At 39.1% G+C, this 23338-nt stretch overlaps 3 protein-coding genes across 3 annotated transcripts in view; 2 read left to right on the forward strand and 1 right to left on the reverse strand.

The window, feature by feature from the left end:
* Positions 1-3137, reverse strand: part of LOC115581217 (RCC1 domain-containing protein RUG3, mitochondrial-like) — a 300274-nt gene extending 297137 nt beyond the window's left edge. Inside the window, exons 1-2 of the mRNA XM_030416122.1 lie at positions 3076-3137; positions 1991-2065 (exon numbers count right to left, since the gene is read on the reverse strand). The gene's annotated coding sequence lies outside the window, so the exon portion shown is untranslated. The remainder of the gene's footprint in view (positions 1-1990; positions 2066-3075) is intronic.
* Positions 3138-3914: 777 nt separating this feature from the next.
* LOC115582421 (arrestin domain-containing protein 3-like) lies at positions 3915-10672 on the forward strand. The gene is made up of 6 exons (XM_030418393.1): positions 3915-4380; positions 6427-6484; positions 6588-6735; positions 8162-8258; positions 8779-9035; positions 9179-10672. The coding sequence occupies exons 1-6, from the start codon at positions 4125-4127 to the stop codon at positions 9797-9799; spliced, it is 1437 nt and encodes a 478-aa protein (XP_030274253.1). The 5' UTR covers positions 3915-4124; the 3' UTR covers positions 9800-10672.
* Positions 10673-14485: 3813 nt separating this feature from the next.
* LOC115581199 (arrestin domain-containing protein 3-like) lies at positions 14486-18637 on the forward strand. The gene is made up of 6 exons (XM_030416109.1): positions 14486-14785; positions 15247-15304; positions 15388-15535; positions 16997-17093; positions 17421-17674; positions 17942-18637. Exons 1-6 carry the CDS (start codon positions 14530-14532, stop codon positions 18524-18526), a joined length of 1398 nt encoding a protein of 465 aa, XP_030271969.1. The 5' UTR covers positions 14486-14529; the 3' UTR covers positions 18527-18637.
* The last annotated feature ends 4701 nt before the right edge of the window (positions 18638-23338 follow it).

The following is a 23338-nucleotide window of genomic DNA, read 5'->3' on the forward strand; positions in this document are numbered from 1 at the left end:
AAAACCAATCTAAAGTTCCCAGCCTTATTTGTAATGAACTGTGGATCTGATGCAGATCACCAATATTCTCCTCAACATGTTTATTTACAATCTGCCCTCTGTGCTAATTAGAATGTGACCCTGCACACACATGCAAACCCACATGGAGGCAGGGCGTATGTGCATGCATACACAGACATACACATACCCCACAGCAATATTGCCAGCACAATTCCATCCGACTGATATTGGAATTTTCCGAAAGAGCAAACCAATAGATAACCTATTACAAAACTATAAGAGATCAATAGCTAATTTCTTTGCATTGATTACCACTTGGACATTTAACATGCGCCCTGTGGCCACAATGTGTGTTCCGCAAGCTTAGATCCCCATTGGCCCTCATGAGTATTAAAATTATTGATTCAGACAGAGGACTAAAAATGTCAAGCTGTTCATTAATCTTAATAAAGACTGGACTTGACCAAGGCACCGTTTTTCCCAATGCAGGGATGCAACCTATCCAGCTAGGAGCACATACAAGGCATAGATTAATGAGCTTCTACTGAGGGCTGTGATTTAAGTCTTTGCCATTAATAGATCAATAACAAAAGAACAAGTCTTTTATAACAGTGCAAATGTTTGCCTAGTATGCTGCTCAACACAACATTTTCATTTTCAAATGTATTTTGACTGTTCAATAGAAGTTATTTGTTGATAGACAAAGAAACTTGAAAAAAACAAGCAGCTCTGTACTAATGAGGGCCATTTGTGATATGTAGCCACATCTGCCATTATGCTACAGATGGCCCTCCGCAGTCCATAATGGACAAATGTTATCAGGCACTGCCTAACAGCCAGTTTCATCTCTGTTTTATGTGGATGAGTTTCAAAGCACACAGGGCTGTCCTTAGCTTAATGAGGGCCCTAAGCAGGATTTGATTTGCTCACTTTTCTTACTTTTAATTACTTTTATATTTCTGCCACATTTACTCATATGTTTCCTGCTCACAACCGATTGGCACCAAGCTGTTGCCTAGATTTTCTACCTGCATATCCACATACTGTATCAGGGAACAGTCTACAAGATTGTTTTGTAATAAAAAATAATCCATTACATTTTCCATTACACACCACAAATAGATTCGTGGTGTGTAATGGACACTTTACACACTCTTACAGATTCTACAAAAGCATTTTGTACACATTTTTCTTGTGGCATCTCTTCATATGTTGTGGCCAACATTTCACTTTCACAGGTTTGGTTCTTATACTATTCAGTCCAGGCAGAGGCTATTCTTTCTATTCTATTCAAATTTCAGAAGAGTAATTTCTATTATTAGGAAAAAAATGAAAAAAAACCTTACACTGATTGCTGGAGTTTATGACATATAATGGTCTTTCAATCAGAATTGCCACCAAAAACATGAGAAGTCTGGAAACAACACCCAAGTGAAGTCTTTCAGAAAAGGCATTCTTACCATATTAGATGGACAAAGAGCATGCTTGAATGCTTTCTGTCTCAAACTGAACTTTTAACAGGACAAATTCACAATGGACAAGCATTCACAATCTCTTTAGGCAACAAAACCTTCAAAACAACTAAACACAATTTCAGGTAAAAAAGTTATTTCTGTTTGTCAGCTGAAACAGTGAGGTGTAGACCTGTAATCTTACTTGTCTCATTACCAAAATATTACCATAAAATAATAGGCCTAAATGCAGATTGTACAGACCACTGATGTTGGGTTTGTAGCTCTGCATGCCAAGCAAACACAACATCAAAGACAAAAAAAGCAGAAACACATTTAGCAGCACACAGCTACAGGAACTAACCTGTCCAATCTTTAAAGCAAAGAACTGTTCATTCCAGTGTCTTCTTATATCAAACTTACTTTTTCTCCCTTTATACTTCTGTTGTTGGTCCTTTTGTTTTCTCAAATTTGTCGCATTTTGTTGTCTCGTGTCCCTGACTTTTTTTTTTCCTTCCTCCTTCGCACATTGCACTCACCACATTGGCAGGGTAACTGTCTCCATGGCACCTTCTGTTGACAGCACACCATCTGATTGAGAGTAGGTTATTAACCTTAGAGGGGCAAACAACGGAAAGTGACATGAGGTGTTTTAGAAGGCACTAACACACACAACATTGTGATGGTAATTTCAGCATTTAAAACTTTAACCACGGACAGTGAACAGAGGACTGAGTTTGTGGACTCTAACAATGGCAGTCTGCACTTTTACTTTCCAATGAGCTTGAAGGGATGAGGTCCCATGAGCGGTTGAGAGGTGTGCGTTATCATAATTACGAGTTGCTGACTTGTAAATAGCATTTAAAGCAACTTCCAAGTCGTTATAACAACTCGGAAGTCCGAATTTACTAAAAGCTCTGATATGTGCAACTACTTAATGGCATGGTCACATTACATTTCAGGTATACAGCTGAAATGCCATTTCAATATTTTTTCTAGTGACAATTACATTTGTGATGCAAAAATGTTAATTCCCACTAAAGGTAATCCATATCGCAGTCAAAATTATACATTTTTAGTTCCAAGATCTTCCTGAGGCCAGTTGTACATTACGTATGCATAGGGAGGTGTCCCCACCATCTACATGTCCTTTTTTGCAATGAATTGTGACTTTTCTGTATGATCTGGGTATTCATCATTGTTTAAACTTGTCCAAAGTAAACACAATATGTATGCCTAAAACCAAGGATAACAACATAGTGTACATTTTAGACACGCTGTAAATGTTTACCCTGTATTAATCTATTAACAATGGAGTCCTTGTCAGTTTTGACATTTTCCCCTTACACGTTCAGACACACCTGCATGCTTGTTAAGTGATGTCACATTCCTAGCTTATATTAGCAGGTGGGTTCACAGACCTTTAAAACACTTTATAATCACCATATATAATAATTCCAGTCAATTCCAACACGACATTTTCAAAAGGTTTTTTGACCAGTTTTCAATGAAACCTCTGAGGGGTAACATTAGCAACACTTACAAAAAAACTTTTTTGTTTTGTTTTTCAAGAAAGCTTGAGTTAAGTTGGCTAACTAGGTTGCAAAGCAACTGGGGCACTTACAAAGTTTTGTGACTTAGGACATTCCGGTTCCGTTCGTCTCCATGGGGGACGCGGCGCGAAACTGTCCCTCTTCATGACGATTTCCATGTGCGCATGCGCATTAGGTAATTAGACCCAGCCGTTTTACTAATAATAATTCACTCTTGTAGATATAAAAATGTCGGTACATTTAGGAGTTGTACAAAAGCCAACATGATCCTTCATTACAATCGAACTGATGCCCACAAGCAGGTAAGTGAGAGACGAACACAATATTTCAAAATTGGAAGTGGCAATTTTGCCACTGGTAAATAAAGTCTGTGGCTGTTTGTTAAAATTCTAAGACACTGCTTAATTAAACCATGGCCTATCTAGTGTGAAGAAAATACGTTAATACCTGTATGACCACAAAGTAGAACAATTCCACTCACAGCAGCGGTTCATATGTTTTAATGTATTTATTATAAAACTTTTACTCTTAAGAAATTACACGTCAAAACACTCCGGGTTTGTATATCCTCACATGATATGTACGTATGTCACTACAGGATGTCTTATTATCTCTACACTGACTACTGATTATTTTCTATTTGCAGGGAATATTCTTGATACTCTATATGCTGTGCTGCGTAAGTTGAATGATTCGCCTGAAAAGGAAATCATATCACTACTATGATCAGTATTTTCTTTTTGTAATTCAACTGTCCTTTTATTGTGAAGAGGCCATATCGGAAGTCCTCACACAGGTTATCTCTGTGCTCAATTAATCCACCTGTGTGCACTGCTTCGTCACTGTGTGTTCCCGTGATTGACCTCCAGGGGGCTCCGTAACATCATTTTTGAGGGGCTTCAGTGAGCGGTCGAGTGGTCCGTGTTTCTTGTGAGCCCCCCTCTCTTCCTGTGTATGGCAGAAGAGGGCTTTTATCAGACTCTCAGGGCGTGTCCTGACCTACAACCCACGGACTGCCATCTTGGTTAATAACCGAGATACAGCTTGGAGGTCCCGACTCTTTGCTGTCTCTGGTCATTTCACCGTTACAGCCTTCATTTGTTTACGATCCTCCGCGAACATGCCTTCAGTCCAAAGCTTTAAGATGACTTACGACTTGCTGAATGACCGAGGGACTTTTTCGGAGGGGGACCCTGTGGTTGGCAAAGTAACACTGGTGTTATTTAAGGAGATCACAGTTGAAAGTCTCTCTGTGAAAGCGAAAGGTGACTGCGATGTGCGTTGGACGGAAAAGCAGGGCGATCGCCAAAAAACGTGCACCGCTACAAAGAGATGTTTCAAACAGAAGCAGTTCTTGATCGCAGAGAACTCCAACGGTAGGCAGCGATGTCTTGAGTTATGCATGCCTTGACCCATCCGGGTACTGCTGACATGGTGCGACTGTTAAACGCTACTTTATCTCCACTTTTTGTCCAGTTGTGGTGGCGGCACCTGATCCTTCAACATTTGTAGCGATTGCTCATAGTAATACAACCATTTATTAGCAAGTAGAAGTACTTAAGTATCTACCAGGAGTATACACTTAAACTGAATCACACAAACACACAGGTATTATTCAAACTGTTGGAATACTATCATTGAGACGTGGATGTGTGAGCATCAGTCTGAGTTGGAGGTTATTTGAACTACTTTGGGTTTAAGTTTACTTCAGACACACAACAGGGTCATTCTGTGGAAACTTCCATATTTCTGTCCTGAGGCTTTACGGAAAAAATGACAGCTGAAAAACACTTGAGACTTATTTCTTTCTTCTTCTTGTTTTATTCTGTCATTAAACAATAGATTATTTGAACAATTACTTCCTCCTTAACCTTTATACTGGCAATATTGTCGCCACAGAAAATTGTTATGTATAGAAGCACTGTGCTGTATTTTAATTTCAGATTATGTTTTTTCTACCATTTAAAATACAATAATGTATACATACCTGTCATATGTAAGATAAAAATTACATTTAAAGTTACATTCATAAATGAAATTTATACTCAAATTCATCATCCCTTAGTCTTATTATTTTGAAATAAATTATGATGATTTATGAGGAAATCACACATCAATAAGTAAAAAAGAAAATACAGATGTAATAATATAACAGTTATTACAGTGAAATCATTTTGTCCAGTGTCTCTTTGAACCTTGAAGCATGAGGCTTCACTGGTATGACTCACTTTATTAGGTAAAAAAAAAAAATGATTAAAGGTGCACTATGTAGTTTCAGGGAAGATGATTTATTCAGAAGTGAAAGATTTTCATTGGCTGATTTTTTTTTTATGCCCAAACAAACTAAATAAACAAACTGTCTTTGTTATCCTGACAGAATAAACTATATAAACAAACTGATCTTAATGGACAACACAATGTCATACTGTTGAACTGTGTCTATATTTGGCATTGATATTGTCAAAGGAGTAGGGTAACACCAGTGAGTCATAAAAAGTAATGAACTTTCATTTGTGTGTATTCATAGATTCCACGAGTTATGGAATCATGTGAGAAAAATAAGTCAAATTTCAGATATCTTGGTCTTCCACAGGTGGACATTTCTGTAGAATGACCCAACAATGAAATTTGACTAATAACTACATAACAGCTTTTACAGTAAAGGTGCAGGAAGCAACCTTTTTACGTTTACATGTGCGCGTGGAAACATTTGAGAAACATAGGTTTGTATTTTGAGTTTTGGTGAGTTGAGATCAAAAAGGGCCAATTGCCTGTCTGGAAGTCCAACAGTTCTAAAGAAAAAGCTTCATATTGCCGCTTTAATGAAGGACAGAATATAGGCTACAGTATTGAAACTAAGTGCAGTGAAATAGAAGCATTAAATGGTAATAATAAGTAGGGATGCACCAATTGGGAAATTCTGGGTATTGCATAAAAAAAGATTTAAGCTGACAGTTTATGCTGGTATGTTTTTGCATTTGTAGTTTTTTTTCACATGGAAAATTACCTTTTTGTAAAAAAAAAATAATAATGTAACTGCTATAAAAGCCCATGTAGCCTGCAATACAACTACCTACTCAGTTACAAGAATCTTTCATTACTTAAATAGCCTCACTGGTGCCAGGTATGTAACAAGCCATGAAAGTGCCAAAGCATAACAGATGTGACGCATCAGATCAACATCAGCCACCTTCATCTGAGACTGTTATCTTACTGGTTTGCAGGCCGTCAGCAGTCAACAAGGTGAATATCATCCAATACCGCTGTTTGGCTGTAAAATTGATGCATTCAAAATACTTATAGCAAATCTCCTCAAGTTTGAACTTACAGAGCATGAGGAAAAGTTAATGGTTAACAGTAACCTCTTAGCAGATAGTGATGGAAGCAGACTACCATCAGAACCAAAATCCTTTCCCTTTCAGGCACCGTACTCACCGCAGGAACCCATGTCTTTAACTTCAGGATGAACATACCATCAGGGTAAGACAGTTTACTAAAAATTACAATGTCTTTGTTTTTGACAAAGACGACCAAATAGCCGACTCTGATGACATAACATTTCTCCCTTGTTTCTCAATTACAGAAGCATGCCACCATCCTTCAGGGGGGATTATGGAAAGATCGTGTACAAGCTGGAAGCCAGGCTTTGCAGGAGTTGGAGGCTGGACCGTACAGATGAAAAGGAGATATGTTTTGTCTCCAAGGCCATTCCAAACCTGCAGTCTCTGAATGTGCGTACAATATTGAAACATGGACACACAAAACTCTTAATTTCTGACCAAAACTATACCGCCTTCTTTCTTGCAATGTGATGATACAGTGCACTCTTCATATTGTCCAGGTTATATGCTACGATATGGAAATACTCAAGTAAAGCACCTCAAAATTGTGCTTAAGTACAGTACTCGAGTAAATGTACATAGTTACAGATAAACTTAGAACGAAAGGCAAGATTCACATTTTGGGTTGATTTTCTTTCAAGGTCAAAGCAAACATGCATTTGTCCATCATGCTGCCTCTCTCCTGTGCACAGAAAATATGTATTTGCCTTCCTTGTGCATCACCTGACATTGCTACACCTTCTACCTTTATCCTGAACCTGTGCTTACCGTATTGACCCGAATATAGGACGACCCTGATTATAAGACGACCCCTCCTTTCAAGACTAATCTTCAGAAAAAGACTCTGATAACCAAAATGTGTTTCTCAATAACAAACTCACATACCCTCCTGTTAATTTCTTGGAAGCGGTCGCTTAGAGGACCACGATAAGCTTTTCTCTTACTGTTAGCGTTTTCAGACGGTCTTTTTGGACCCGCCATCTTCGGACGTTACACTCAGTAACTCCATATTTCTTGGCTGGCTGACAGTTGTTTGGCGCCTCCGCTGCATTGATTACCATTATCTTAAAATTAGCTCTGCCTCAGATGTCTGTTAACTTGCACCACTTTTGATCAACTTTGCTCTGTAAAATCACCGCGTCTCAACATTTTTCATCTCCTGTCACTTCTTCTCCGCTGTGATTGACAGATAACCCCAGCCACAGTGTCAGTGACGTCTCTACAATAAGCTGGCGCCATCTGCCGTTGCGGTCGTGTAGCGACCCAGACAACTATCAGCAAGTGTCAACGGTTAGACCCTGATTATGAGACGACCCCACTTTTTCACATAATTTTCATTGAAAAAAACCTTGTCCTATATTCGGGTCAATACGGTATTAATGGTTAAAGAAATACAGTATTGAAATGGTTCCTACATAGAGCCCTCTTTAACAGGGTCAGCTCTGCATGTGCTTGTCCTGTGACAAGTCAGAATGTCTGCTGTGTGGCGTATTAGAATTTGGAATTTGGAGTTAAATTTGAGCTCCTGTTTCTGGAAAATAAAAAAGAAACACTATGCCATGGACAGTTTTCACAGTTAACATTTCTTCTGTAGAAAGTCATTCCAGTGAAAGCTGCGCAGAGATTACATATCCAAGGTTCTTTATTATGTCACATGCACAGAGCATAGAATACAATACAAGAAATATTATACAGCATATAATAATGATAGCTAGATAGCTAGATAGATAACTGTAATACTGAAACCATTTAATGTATTGCCTTAATAATGAAAGTGGATGAATAGTAACAGATATTTATGTTTATTAAATTCTAGTCAAGCCAAGTTGGTTCAACAGACAAGGAGATTGGGATTTTCGGAAGAAGAAAAGTGGACATGGATGTCATTGTTGACAAGAGCGTTTATGCCCCAGGTAGTAAAATTCCTCTTAAAACATGGTGGGATCAACAGCCAACATTTTACATGCACGTTTGCCACTTTTTTTGTTTCTGACATGTCACCCCAGGAGTTTTAGATGTATCTATTTCCAGTGCCCTGGTCAGCATGCACCCGTGCACATGACAATTTGGTTTGTTGTCATAAAAGATTTTAATGAAGAATGAAGACAAGAGTTTATTGAAATTTGGGTGAAATGTTAGGAGGTTTCCTGATTATGATTGAAGCCATGATTGATCATAATCACTATGTTTGTTCTGGCCTTGGTCAGAAACAGTAGTATTTTCAAATAAAGTGCTTGGTGTAATAAATGGGTTGGGTTAGCTTTCAGAACAGTTTATTATGTATATAGTGAGGAAGTTGCACCTCACATTCTCAAAATAATAAACTGTCTTTATATAAAACACAGTCTGGAGCATTCGGCCCACTGTCTTGGATGTCACTTGAATTTGAATAGGCGGAAATTAATCCAACATATTGTGTTGTCGTCCTTACAGGTGAAACTGTGGTGGTTCTTGCAAAAGTCCACAATGCCTCTTCCAGTAACATGACACCCAAAGTCAGTTTATACCAGGATGTGGTGTACATTACCCCACACAGTAAAAAACAACAGAGAACCACAATCTTCAAAGTGGCCGACAGCTGTATTAACGGCACAACACAGAAGGACGTCAAATGGGCAATAAAGCTTCCTCATGATCTGACTCAAACGATCCAGAACTGTGATATTATCAAATTGGGATATTATGTGAAGGTGGGTAATGGTGTAACAGTGGATCTGTCTGTTGCTTGAGTTTATTGACCCTTAAATATTGATTAAGACCTTTAATTGTTGTCAGATACTCACTTGCTATTCTATTTTAAAAGTAAAGCATTGTGTGTCCTATTTTTCCTCAGGTGTACCTGGACATCAGCTTTTCTTTCGATCCAGAAGTCGTGTTCCCTGTGGTCATTATTCCTCCTGACTTAGCTCATGGCCCTCAGCCTGGTGTAGCTGTGGGTCCCTATCCAGCCGGGGCTTTTGGGGGACAAGGCAACAGTGACTTCCCTCCCACTGCAGTTGCAATGGGTCCCTATCCTGCAGGGGCTTTTGGGGGACCAAGCAACAGCAACTTCCATCCCCCTGTGGTTCCTGGGGGTCCCTATCCCTACGGTCAGCCTGGAAGTTATTCAGCACCACCGCCTGCGTACCCTGCTCAGCCAGCACACATGAGTCAGCGCTACAATATACCAGTGCCACAGGCAGCCTCTCCATATGGAGATCCATACAACGCTCCTTCCTCTACGCTTCATCCTCCACCTCGTGCTCCAACATTTCACCCACCCCCAAGTGCCCCAGAGATCCAACCTCCTCCTTTTTCTCAAGCATTCAACATGTCCCCAACCGCTCCTGCGTACGACACGCTGCCTTCTGCACCAATGGCAAACACAGATTTCCTGTCTCAGTCAGATGAAGCCCCTCCAGCATATTTACTCCTTTTCCCGCCTCCTGCTAATGAAAAATCTGATGCCAAATAACACAATGTGTACTTAATTACGAACAGCTAGTAAGAAATCCAGTCCATTGTGTGCATTATTAATTTTTCGCATGTAAATAATGATATACAAAAATCAAGCATTTCGTATATGTGTATGTGATAATTGCTTTCTGGTCAGTGCAGGTTGCTAATTACATGCCGATAACCTTATTGCTCAAGTCCCGGTAAACAAGATACACTGTGAACTTTATGTGCCTTGCTAAACTCAGTGTTATGATTTACACGTATCTGCTCTACCTCGATCTGCTGTTTGAAGGCCACATGAAGTAACTTAACAACATGTATTGTATAAAGAAAAAGTCTTTTTTATGTTAGTTTTTTTTAAATATAGAATTACAATAATATATAGTTTTTTCCTATATAGAAAATTTTACTGCTCAAAGCTCCTTTATGGCTATGGAGCCGTAAAGGAGCTCAATGAGAGTTCTCATTTCAGTCTCGTTGTAGTCTTTTTTGGTCTCAAACATTTCTCATTTGTTTCTCCTAAAATTCCTTAGGAGCAATAGGTGAGACTTGAGACTTTACCGCTCAAACCTTGCTCCTTTCCAGCACTGGGGAGACATTCTGAAACTTCATTGAGAGCTTGATGAGATCTCCTTTGAAACTTACAGGGAGCCCAAGTTGAGATTTTCTGCACCTGTTTCTCAGGAGAAACAATTGAGAAACAGGAGAAATCAGCCACAGCCTCACTTTGGTGTCACATAGTTCTCTCATAGTTGTCTAGGAGAAATGAATGAGACACTACTGAGATCTCTTTTCCAGTTTTCGTTTCCTCTGGGTTGTTATCCCTCTCAAATTGCCAGTATTTCTCTGACCTGCAGATTTTAATAAAAAATTGCCAGGTAAAGTGTCACCGTGACTCTGAGTGAGAACACTTATACACCTATATCTTTTCTCTCCTCTGTATATAAATAATTATACATTTCACTTAGACCAGTTAAATAGCCAAATATTTCACACACCGCACATAGTACAATGCAGTTACACTTACGATTGCATTTTGATTTAAGACAATTTAAGATTGCTTAAAATCAATTTCACCTCATGTTAATATATAATATGTTTATATTATACAGTGGTGTGAAAAGTACCAACAAGTCATAGTTGAGTAAAAGTAAAATATCATGTGAAGATTTACTTTGGTGAAACTGAAAGTCAACCATACAAATAGTACTCTAATACTTTTTGTTTCGTTTTTTGGGGTTTTTTTTTTTATCAGTAAACCACTCACATCACCAGATAATCTGAGACTTAAACTCTTGCAGTCTGAGCCCGGCCTAAGATTCTATTCCTTGTATCAAAAGCTGCATAGTCACCCTTATTAAACACAATTGCCAAATACATAAAGTGCAGTAAAAGTACAATATTTGCCTCCAAAATATAGGATCATCAAGTAAAGTACCTCAAAATTGTGCTTATGTAGGCCATCTTTAAGATAAAATAAAATGTTTCTTTATTGATCTCCCTTGGTATGGAGGACCAAGTATAAATAAATAAATAAATAAATAAATAAATAAATGCATAAATAAATACATAAATAAATGCACAAATAAATACATAAATAAATAAATAAATGCATAAATAAATGTATAAATAAATACATGCATAAATAAATACATGCATAAATAAATGAATAAATAAATAAATGCTGAAATAAATGTATAAATAAATAAATAAAAGTATAAATAAAAGAATAAATGCTATTTATTTATTTATTTATACATTTCTGTTCACCTACATTTATTTATTTCTGTATTTCTGTTCACCTACATTTATTTATTTCTGTATTTCTGTTCACCTACATATATTTATTTCTGTATTTCTGTGTCCATATGTAAATGAGGAGGTAGGAGGTCCTAACCTCAGTCAAGAGCATGATTGGTTACAGGAGTGTGCTCGATGAGGGTCTACTACTTCTGCCTTACTAGCAGCGCTGAATCCTGTACACTGTACAGGAATGTTGCTGGCTACCAGCAAGCCCGCTCAGCTAACTGTTAGCTGCAGTTGTTGACATTTGTTCATGTAGCTCTGGTTTAGTTATGAATTTGACTGGCGTTCATTTTAACTTGCGAGGGTCCCAGATGTGCTGGTGGTGTGGTTTGAGAATCCCGTCTGGAGAGAGAGGGATCCTCAGCCATGTCCGCTAACCAGGAAAAACATTCTGCTCATCGCTCCAAGTCATGTATATGTGTATCTAGACGAGCGCTACAGAGCACAAATCGTCCAAAAGTGCATGTTGTCGGCCTCATATCTTTGTCGTGAATGTCTGTACTCTCAAATAACTCATGGGTGGAACAGGCTGAGGCATTTGTTCACGCCGAGCGGCTCGAGAGCGGAGTGGAGACCCCTTTTAGCTCTTATGTTAGCTGTTAGCTGCTTGCTGTAGCGCAGCGTCCAGGTTACCTTGTGACACCGGTTACCATCGGGTATTTTTCATTCCGCACTGTTCAAATGGTCGCTTAAAGCCATCGTTCCGAGCCGCATACATCGTTATAAAGCTGAAGCTAAGTCGGTGAGAAAACTGTACACTGTCATACAGCCTGCTGGTCAAACAGTCTGCAGAGTACGTTGACATCCAGCCCGAGCTCAGCGTGAGGTCAATCAGCTGTGGCAAATTGTGAGACGTCCAGATCAACCTGTGATACAAACACCAGTAGCGACAATGGTTCATAGGAAAGCCCAGACATGTATCTCACTCTCGGTGGTAACATGTGTCAACAGTTAACCTGGACGCTACGCTCTTAGCGCTTCAGCGAGCAGCTAAAAGCTAACAGCGGTGTCCACGCCACTCTCGAGTCGCTCGGCGTGAACAAATGCTTGATACTGTTCCATACATGAGTTGTTTAAGAGTACAGAGATTCACGACAAAGATATGAGACCGACAACATGCACTTTTGGACGATTTGTGCTCTGTAGCGCTCGTCTAGCAGTGGTTTGCAAGTCGCAGCCCCGGCTTCTCCGTGTGGATAGAAGTGTTCAAGCCACGTCAAAACGAGTACACGTATACATGACTTGGAGCGATGAGCAGAATGTTTTTCCTGGTTAGCGGACATGGCTCTCCAGACAGGATTCTCAAACCACACCACCAGCACATCTGGGACCCTCGCAAGTTAAAATGAACGCCAGTTAACCTGTCACACTGGTCGAGGCCATTAAGCTAACTGGAGCTGTTTACAACGTTACAGAGAGGGAGGCTTGAGATCAGGAATCGTTTGCTTTTGTCTGGCTCTCCGATTTGACCAATCATGCTCTTGACTGAGGTTAGGACCTCCTACCTCCTCATTTACATATGGACACAGAAATACAGAAATAAATATATGTAGGTGAACAGAAATACAGAAATACAAAAATAAATAAATGTAGGTGAACAGAAATGTATAAATAAATAAAAAGCATTTATTCTTTTATTTATACTTTTATTTATTTATTTATACATTTATTTCAGCATTTATTTATTTATTCATTTATTTATGCATTTATTTATTTATACATTTATTTCAGCATTTATTTATTTATTTATGTATTTATTTATGCATTTATGCATTTATGCATTTATTTATTTATTTATTTATACTTATGTCAGGTTTGGTCCTCCATACCTTGGGAGTTCACAGGTAACACAGCAGGACAGAGGGAAATAAGTAGCAGCACAAGAGTAAGTCTCAAAACAGAGATATTAATGAGGAGATATTGGAAAGAATGAAATAACAGTTTGAATAAAAATAAAATAAAATAAAATTCTGATCAAAACTATCAGAATAAAGATAAACATACTATATACAGTAACTATCCTTGTTCACTGATTTTGATCAATCGTTTTTATAAATAGTGATTTTTGATAAGTACTTATAATAAAAATCATGGAGACAACAAATTAACACAGTCTTCATATATATACATATATGTATAAATATGTATATATACACAATATACATATGTATAAATATGTATATATACATATAAATGTGTGTGTGTGTGTATATGTATATATATACACATATATATAGAGAGAGAGAGGTTTTATTGTTATTATTGTTATCATTATTTGCATATCATTGACTTTGAATGGAAGCAGCTGTAACGCAAGCAATTACCCATCAGAAAACAATAAAATATTTCTGATTCTGATTCATATATTATGCAGTCAGTTGTCCATATTTAAGTTTGACAGTATGGTAGACAGATCGCATTACATGTCAAGATCTGGTTATTAGACACAGATTCAGTATGTAACTGTCATTTATCGCCACAGCGTTACACACATTGGCAGCTGTAAACACTCATACAAACATTAGAAAAATACATCCGGTGGTGTGGTGCCTTATTGTTTACTAAGCATATAAGGAGTAGTTGACGTTTATAATAATTTGAGAACGGTACATACGTTGTTTTTGGTTCCTAACTGTTTCCCAAATATGTTCGTACGTGCGTGAATGTGTAAAGGAGAGGCATTCACTTATAGCACTTTGTAAAAGGACGCTTTATAAAGTTCACTCCATTGACTTGTATCAACTCAAGTGGCGGCCTTTCACACACAATGTGGCGGCGACGTCGACGTACAATCCAGCACTCAAAGAGGCGTCTATGGAGGTGGACCTCGCTGTGCGGGCGGAGCCGGATACCAGAGAAAGTCAACCAACGCTTCCGTGCTGAGAACATACGCACAGGTGAGGTGGGAAACAGAGAGCGCACCCGGACGACTCCTGCAACATGTCTCCGATAAAGGACTTTAAATTGATGTATGAAGCTCTCAACAAACAAAACATCTTTACTGATGGAGACACGGTCGCGGGCACCGTCACTTTCACGCTGACGGAACAGACCAAAGTGAAGTGCATTCTCGTGAAAGTCAAAGGTGTGGCGCGCGTACATTGGACGGACGGGACCGGAGAGAGGAGGAGGTCTCACTCTGACCACAGGAAGTTCTTCAAAGACAAGGCATACCTGGTGACAGAAAATGCTGATGGTAGGTCCAAGAAACGTGTTGATGCTTTCAGGTTGCTTGCTCAACTTAACACTTGGAATTATGGTTAATTTAAAGTTATGAGCATTCGTTTGATGAGATTTATATAGAGATTTATATTACGTATGTGTGTGTAAATACATATATCCACACACATACATTGATTTTTTTCATTTTTTTTATTTTGGTGTTGATAACAAGCGACAGGTTTGCACAAAACACGTAAAATGCTTTCCGAGTTCTCAATATCCACCTGCAGCCCAAGTATTGGCTACTGTATGTAACAAACAAACATATAAATGTTGTAGATTTCACACATGTGAACTTCCAACAACCACACAAATCTCGTAAAGAACATAAAGAAAAGTTCAAAGTTCAACTAAAAAGTACAAAAAGAGGGCTGTGTCATTCAACTGTGAGGTCTCTATCGGGGGAAGTGTCAATGATTCTCACTTCTTTTCCAGGCACAGAACTTCCAAAAGGAGACCATCAGTATAAGTTTAGGCTTAAAATCCCACAGGGGTAAGTGGGGATATCTGGCACTTATAGCACCAATACTGTGTGTTCACAAATGACTGCATCCATGAACTGGCTCTGTCACACAGGTCATTCCCTTCATCCTTCAAAGGGTTTCATGGAAAGATCGCCTACACGCTCACTGCCAAGATATCCAGGAGTTGGCATTTGCCCTCCATAGAAGAAACGGTGCTCAACTTTATCTCACGGGCTTTACCGCCAGTTAGCCAAGCAACGGTGAGTGGGACTTTACAATGATTCATGTTAAGAATTTGATCATCTATTTCCACTTCTGCAGTGCTTACATTTGCTAATGGCTCCTGAAAAGGAAACCTATTAAAGATGAGAAGTCACATGACTTAAGAGACAGTTGGAAGAACATGAATGTGAAGCGTGCCGTGGAGGACATAAAAACCGAGCAGTGTGCTTAAATATGCAGAACAGGCAGGCAGCAGGAGGAACTGCAGTAATCTGAGATGTTGATATCGTGTAATACGCTGAGTGACGGAATCCACAAACTGGCTGAATTCAATAAAAAGAAAATGGAGTGAGTGGAGTTCAGACTGAGGAGTGTTGGTGCTACGCTGGCCCTGAGATCTCAACACAATGCAACTTACATTTTTAATATGACATTTTTAACATTAATATAACAGCAAGTGACTGATGTGGAGGTACACTGGAGTAATGGTGTCCTAAACAGAGAATTAAGTCATGTTCCCTAAATGCGTGTTGTAATATGAGCTTCTAATCCTGTTTTGAAAGCCTGTATGGCTGAGCGTGCAAATCAGTGGTTTCCAGTGTCCGTGTTTAGTTCATGTTAGTCTCGGCGTTCTCTCTGCATCCCTTTTCAACATGGTGGCCTGATACAGTCAGTTCGGGAGATTCGTGAGCAGTGTTCAGATGCAGCTTTCTCTTTTTCTCCAGCGTGAATAATAGCCACTTTCTGTCTCTTTTTGTTTCTGTCCGAGAGGTCTCTCGTCTTTAATCCGCTCAATTCGGCACTGCTCTTTGTGCAAACCTACCTGGTATTATCCTCTGGAGCCCTGCCCTGTTTCCTGTATTTTCACAGGCTTACCAGCTCCCTGTGTGTTGTTCTGTTTCATTACCTCTCTTATGTCTTGCCCGTTCCCATGTCAAAATCTGAAGAAAAAAAAAAACAAACTAGTTTCGTTTTTGATCCTGTCCTCCTGCCGTATCGACAGCACGACACAATACACAATGCACGCGCAGAGGCATGATGTCAGTCCTCAACAAGAACATGAACGTTTGATACATGAACTAGATTTCAATACCTTTAGTAAGTCAATAACCATGGCAACAACAAGCAATTTTTTCTGTCCTCTGGAAATATTTGCGTTGTCTTTTCTTTTTTTTGTTATAACAACTTGTCTGAATGTGCATCAAGTTTTCTCAAAGCCTAACATGTGTTGTCAAAATTGTAGATTTTTCCTACTTTGCTTGTCTTTTTCTTTGTTTGTTTGTTTGTTTTTTAATCAAGTTGCAGTACATTGAGCTCTCAGGGCCACCGTACATTTGACTGCATGAGAATCAAGAGAAAGATTACAGTATTGCTCAACCAAAACTTAAAACCTGTTCAGAGAGGTTTTACTTGGAGTTGACTTTGCATGGCATGACACAGAACAAAGACGATTGTTTGATGACTGATATGATATAATGTTTTCCTATGATTTGTTTTAGGGTCCGAACTGTGGTTCAGTGGGTAAAGAGGTTGGAGTTTTCTCTAAAGAACACATCCGAATGTCCGCTACTGTTGACAAAAAGGTTTGCTCTCCAGGTAAAGTCACTCCAGCTGTGTTAAACTCTAACACTTTAGCGTTTAAGCAAGATATAATGCGGTGTATTTTCAGATGATATTTACAACGTTGTACATTGTTTGCATTACGATGTCAGACGGCAGTTGGTTCAGGTGTTGAGGTGAAGCACGTCATTTCTCGACACAACAAAGTTTTCGACACTTTTTCAACCACTTTAAAGCCCATACATGGAGTATGTGTACGCGTAATGTACAATATTTTATCATATGTCTGTGTGTCATGATGTTATTTCTTAAAAATATATATATTCATGAACGTGAATATACATTATGATTTGTTTCCAACAGGTGACACTTTATCTATCGTTGCAAACATCTCCAACTCCTCTTCCAAAAAAATGAAGCCCAAATTCAGCATAGAGCAGAAAACCACGTACCGGGCCCACGCCTCCCATAATCTCAGTGTGATAAGCGTCTGCAAAATGGTTGGGGAAACTCTCAAGCAGTCGGAGGAAACCATCTCCGGCCAATTGACGATTCCTGCCGATGTCAACTGCTCTGTCCATAACTGTGATATCATATCAGTTGAGCATTACGTCAAGGTAATGATGCAAACAGTGATGTTACATCAACTGCAAAAATTGGAAATATAAAGAAATTGTAGCACAGGCAGTTCTTGTCTGAAATCACACGCTTCAACAGCAATTTAAAAAAAAAAAAAAAAACAGAATGCAATGCCGCATAATCATTACAGTGAAAATAATTATGGTCATGTTTATATGTCACCACAGTCAACCAGATGAATAGTTTGATTCAAATAATTTCTGATGCAGACAGATTTTACCTTGTCATATATTTGTGTTCCCTAGGTGTATCTGGACATCAGTTTTTCCGTTGACCCAGAGGTTAAGCTTCCTCTGGTCATCATTCCTTTCGGCCTTGCAACCCTTCAGCCTGGTGGAGCTGTGGGGCCTTACCCAGCAGGGGCTTTTGGAGGGCCAAGCAAAAGCGATTTCCCTCCCCCTGCAGTGGCAATGGGTCCCTATCCAGCTGGGGCTGTTGGGGCTCCAAGCTACAGCGACTTCCCTCCCCCTGCAGTGGCGATGGGTCCCTATCCAGCTGGGGCGGTAGGGGCTCCAAGCTACAGCAGCTTCCCTCCACCTGCCTTCCCTGCTGGACCTTATGGTGTACCCACAGCTCCAGGTGCTTATGGGTACCCAGCACCAGGTCCTACTCAACCTAGCAACACAGCGGGTGGCTACAGCAATCAGTGGCCACAACAGGCCCCACCATACAGTTTTCCGACTGCGGCTTTCCCACCACTTCCAGTGCAGCATCAAGGCCCTACTGCTCCACCTCAGTTTCAACAGGGAGAAGACCTTCCAACCTATACGTCCCTTTACCCCCCTGTCCCTGACACTTTTACGGGCAATGGGTCGGATAAAAAAAAATGAGCTTTAAAGAGAGCACCGGTAGTCTTGAAATATGATGAGGGTATTTGACCTATTAATAATGGATCTTCAACTTGGTTTCTTTACTTTAAATATAGATGTCTATTCACTGAATGCAATGCACAACAAATTATTTTTAACGCCTTTAACTCAACTGGCTGACCAAGCTGAAAACCAAAGGATATGGTTTTACAATTGTCAACACCGAGAACAAATTACCGTAAAGTTTCAAACAAAGGGGACGTTTTTATGGTCTTTTAGTCAGCTGTAAAATGTTACATTTAAGGCAATGAAAAATTGATTTTCTCAGAGAAAAACGGTCTTGAAGTATGGACAGGTGTTGGGGGAGCCATGATTGGGATTTTGGTTAACGGTTTCCTATTTTTATTTTGTAGATTGCATGCTTTGTCTCTTTCCCTTTTCTGAGTACACCCTGCCTCTGTGACTGTAGCCCTTAATAGATATAAAAGGCGGCACATTTGCTCCAAGGTAAGGACGGCAATGTGCCGGCCTGTCTTTCTAAAGCGGAGGCATAATATTCCTCCTTTTTCAAAAGCCACCTCTGAGGTAGGCGTAAACATGTGGCATGACATGAAGCTCGAAGTTGGGCTGTGACCAGTGCCAACGAATATGACTTCAAAATAAAAGCTTTACATTGCACCCCATTGGAGTTTAGAACGGGGTTCTTAGCGTGGGGGCTTTTAATTTGAAAGTAGCGACCGGTCTTAGCTTGCAGACACAACAACAAGCTAACACAACCAAACAGCTACAGAGACCGAGGAGATGCTAGCATCTCCTGGATCTCAGCGGCTGTCCAGTTACTCATCTTAATGTCCACGGATGAAATGATGGACTGACCGCTGTGATCAGCTGTTTTTTGGCTTTAAAACTCCCCGGCTGTGTGTCGCACAACAGTGCAGGTCATTCACACCTCGTTTTTAGATAGCAGGCAAGGCGGAAATAAGTGTACCCTCCAAGGCGGAAAATCTGTGGACCAAAACAGACCCCCAATTTGCCGGCCTCTGTCTAAAACCGCAGACCGAGCTGCCAAAAGGACGGGCAAATTGGCGGCTTGGTGCCTTGTCTAAAAACGGCTAGTGTTTAGTTCCTTTTTTGATTAACTGTCATAGTTCATCATAGGGCTAATGAACTAACGACATGCAGGTGTATATGGAAAAAAGGGCAGGAAAAAAGACAGGAAGTGGAAAGTAAGACATGACACACAAAGAAATATAATCTACAAAATAAAACAAAACAACTACCCGAAAACCAGAACCATGACAGTGGGCCTTTAAGCTATTTAAAAGACGGTACACATTTGTTGGTTACAAAAGTGAAAATGTATTCTGTATTTGCACTCTTTTACTATAATCTGGTATGTTGTATGTTATGCTATTTAGGGGGAAAATGCTAAAGTACCTACTGTGAGCAGTGTTGGGAAGATTACTTTGGAAATGTAGTTGGTTACAATTACAAGTTACCCTGTTGAAAATGTAATAGTAGTGTAACTATTTCAATTACTTTCTCAAAGTAATGTAACTAATTACATTTAATTACATTATGATTACTTTTCTTAATTTTGAATGAAATCTCTCAACTGCTAACCATTTTCACATTTTAAGACCTATAGTGTGATAAACCTTTCAGTTCAAAGGTTTAACCATATATTATGAGTCTGACCTTAGGCCTGTACTGCGAAGGAGGCTCACTTCCTCACTAAATGGAGCGACAACGGGCTGATTTCAGCCAAGAGGAGCAGGTTGTTTTAATGGAAAGATTATGAGCGATACAAAAAAGCCTGATCACAGCCTGAAGCAACAGTGTTGCTGCAAATATGACAAGAGGAGGCTGATTTTAATTTCTGACAGCTCTACATTGAGCTGCTTTTAAATATGAAGCTTTAGAGCAACAACAACTGTTGTTTTAAACTGTTTTATATTGTTTTCATATATTTCACTAATCGCAATTATAAAATGCCAGTGTGTGTTTTATTGACAGCGAGGCTGGGTGTGCGTATGAAAATAGGTTACAGTGGGTTTTTTAGGTGCTGTAGCTACAAGCAAATCTCATGTTGTCTCTGTACAAAGACCTTTTTAAATATGAGAAAACACAGTAGACCTACTCAAGATTTGCGTTTGGGCAACAGGCGGAACAATTAATATATTCATGGCCACATTAAGTTAAAGTATCTGTCCTGCTGCGAGCGCACAACTTCTTTCAGTGGTGACTGTATATAAAAGTAAATAGGCTATAGCCTAATAAATGACCTCCTGACGCGAGTCGGATCAACAGCTGAGCAGCGTATCCCCTCAGCTAAACATCTGTTGGCGGAGACGCTCAGAGAGAAAGTAAACAGCAGCGGATCAGCGCGATCTCTCCCTCCGTACAAATGCTCCGTTCTGATCCAGCTCCACTGGACTTTCAAAGTAAAGGTCACGCCAGTTGTAAATGAGTTAAATAGTGAAACAGCGGCGCTTTTCTAGCCGATTTTATGATTAAACTCTGAACAGAACCTGGTCGGGACCAGGTTATGAGCTAAGCATAAGTTACCATGGTGATGTAGTCGGGCTAAAAGAGAGCCACCTTTGTAATACAGGGAAGCCTGGCTTCTGTCTGTATGAAGTGTTTTTTGTATTTTCAGCCCAGGAACATCTTGTGCGCCGCCGACACTGTTGCTGCTGAGTCTGACTGCCGCCGTACGGTTTGTCGGTTGAGTCGAATGGCACATGACCAGAGAGAGCCAATCACAAGCGTCAGTTTTGGAAGGAGCATGTTGATATGAAAAAAACTAAAAACAAACATGAATCCAGGGGGGCGAAAAACTATTTGATAAATCCGAGCTTTTGCAGCGATTTTTCAAATGTAACTTAAGTTGTAATCATTGACATTTCCAAAAGCAACTGTAATTTAATTCCATATTTTCTCCCAGTAATGTAAAGGATTACAATTACGTAAATTTTGTAATTAAATTACGTAACGTTGTTACATGTAATTCGTTACTCCCCAAAACTGACTGTGAGTTAAAAATGTAAATCCAATCCAATCCTAAATCATGTCTTTAATACTCAGTTATTCTTGTTAAACGTGTCAATGTAAAATGAAAAAAGCACAATGTGGTTGAAGGCAACTGTGAAAGAGATCAGTTTGTCTTTCAGGCTTGTGGGTGGAGCAGTCACAGACAGTAAAGTTAATATTTATTATCCTTCACTTTTGTTCACGTTCTGTGATCTTGTGTGTGTTTGTGTTTTATTTTATTTTTTAATTGGGTATGTTTACTGCAACGTCAATGTGCCTGGTATGATTGTATGGTTTTGGTGTATGGTGATGTATGTATGTATGTATGTTATGCAGCAGCAGATATCAGTAGGGATGTAGTGAGTGGTGGAAATGGAACTAGCAAGTGAGCAGGAGAGCTGGCTGAACTGAACAGGAAATATTGATGGCACTTGGGCAAAACACAGATGGACTAAAGATGTGCACATACTGGTAGTGTGTACAATACGGGTAACTTTTAAAGCGTTGCCCGGACAGAAAAAAGGCAGAGGCATCCTTTTGTCTGTTAGCAGGCAGAGGGGTTCATCACAGACCATGTGCATAATGACTTCAATGGATCTACCTTGTTTCTGATTGGTGCGATTTGTTGTAAATGTCCCATTCTTAAAGCTGGTAAAAATAAATGACTCCAACCAGGCTTTTGCATTTGAGTTTCAATACTTGATTTTTGGCCTGTATGGAAGAATTTCAAGTGAAGACAACCTTTTTATTTGATTAAGGGGCAAGGACCTGGGTCTACAGGTTGAGAGGTAGAAAAATTGACCACTGGACCATCACTCAAGATACATCTTATATAGACTATACAGTATATAGAGACTCAAAGTGAACACAAAACACTTTTCTTAATCATTAAAAGTATATAGTTGATGTCATAACTACATTATATTTGCCTCTGAGTACAGTTACATTACTGAAACATTACTCGAGTATGCTGGTATTTTATAAAAAAAGTAAAAGTACAACGTATTCTTCTCAAAAGCTACTCAGAGTATTAGTTACTTTTTGAACTGCGCAGTGCCGGGATTACTTTATTCATTTTTATTTATTTACCCGGGACAGTTTCAGTTTCAGTTTCATCATAACATTTCATTATTTGTCTCGATAGAAAAAATGTCTGTTGATGCTCTCAAAGCAACTTTGAGGTAATAGAGTCTTGCAGGAATCCCCAATCTTCTACTGATGATCTGCCTGCACTGTTTTCTTTGTTATTAAACTTTTTATTTGAAGACATAAGTCATACATGTTGCTCTTAAATTTGTATACATGCCATTGAGTTTTATAATCCAAGAAGATAATGAGAGAAAAATAGATAAATAATAATAATAAATAATTATTTAATTGAAATAATAATAGTAATTATAATAGTTATAATAATAATAATAATAATTCACATCATTACAAAAGCATCCACACTCTCTCCCATCACAGTACTCCTATACAGGTTCTGACCTGGTAGGGAACTTAAGAATCCAAACAATAAGAAGTGATAATGATAACTAGTAAAATAAAAATAGTCAACAGCTGTAAAATGTATAAATGGTCCGCCCCATACGCACCTTTCTTTATTCAAAACTTCTTCTACAAACAATATCTTATAGTGGGTTGATAATAACGGCGATGGCAAAATCAACAACACAAATAATAATAATTATAGATTAAATAAAGATAGCTTGCTGCATACATGTATAACTCTGACTGATAACAGTGTAATTGCTGAAACAAAGAAAGAAAACTGAACCAGATGAGTGGAGTCAAAAACTA

Source organism: Sparus aurata, chromosome 5 (genome assembly GCF_900880675.1).
Source record: "Sparus aurata chromosome 5, fSpaAur1.1, whole genome shotgun sequence".
Lineage (NCBI taxonomy): Eukaryota > Metazoa > Chordata > Actinopteri > Spariformes > Sparidae > Sparus > Sparus aurata.

Excerpts from the sequence above, each read along its gene's own strand:
- LOC115582421 (XM_030418393.1), top strand. The coding sequence starts at position 4,125 with ATGCCTTCAGTCCAAAGCTTTAAGATGACTTACGACTTGCTGAATGAC. Across the intron at positions 4,381-6,426 it reads GATCGCAGAGAACTCCAACG|GCACCGTACTCACCGCAGGA; the intron begins GTAGGCAGCGAT and ends TTTCCCTTTCAG. Across the intron at positions 9,036-9,178 it reads AATTGGGATATTATGTGAAG|GTGTACCTGGACATCAGCTT; the intron begins GTGGGTAATGGT and ends ATTTTTCCTCAG.
- LOC115581199 (XM_030416109.1), top strand. The coding sequence starts at position 14,530 with ATGTCTCCGATAAAGGACTTTAAATTGATGTATGAAGCTCTCAACAAA. Across the intron at positions 14,786-15,246 it reads GGTGACAGAAAATGCTGATG|GCACAGAACTTCCAAAAGGA; the intron begins GTAGGTCCAAGA and ends CTTCTTTTCCAG. Across the intron at positions 17,675-17,941 it reads CAGTTGAGCATTACGTCAAG|GTGTATCTGGACATCAGTTT; the intron begins GTAATGATGCAA and ends TGTGTTCCCTAG.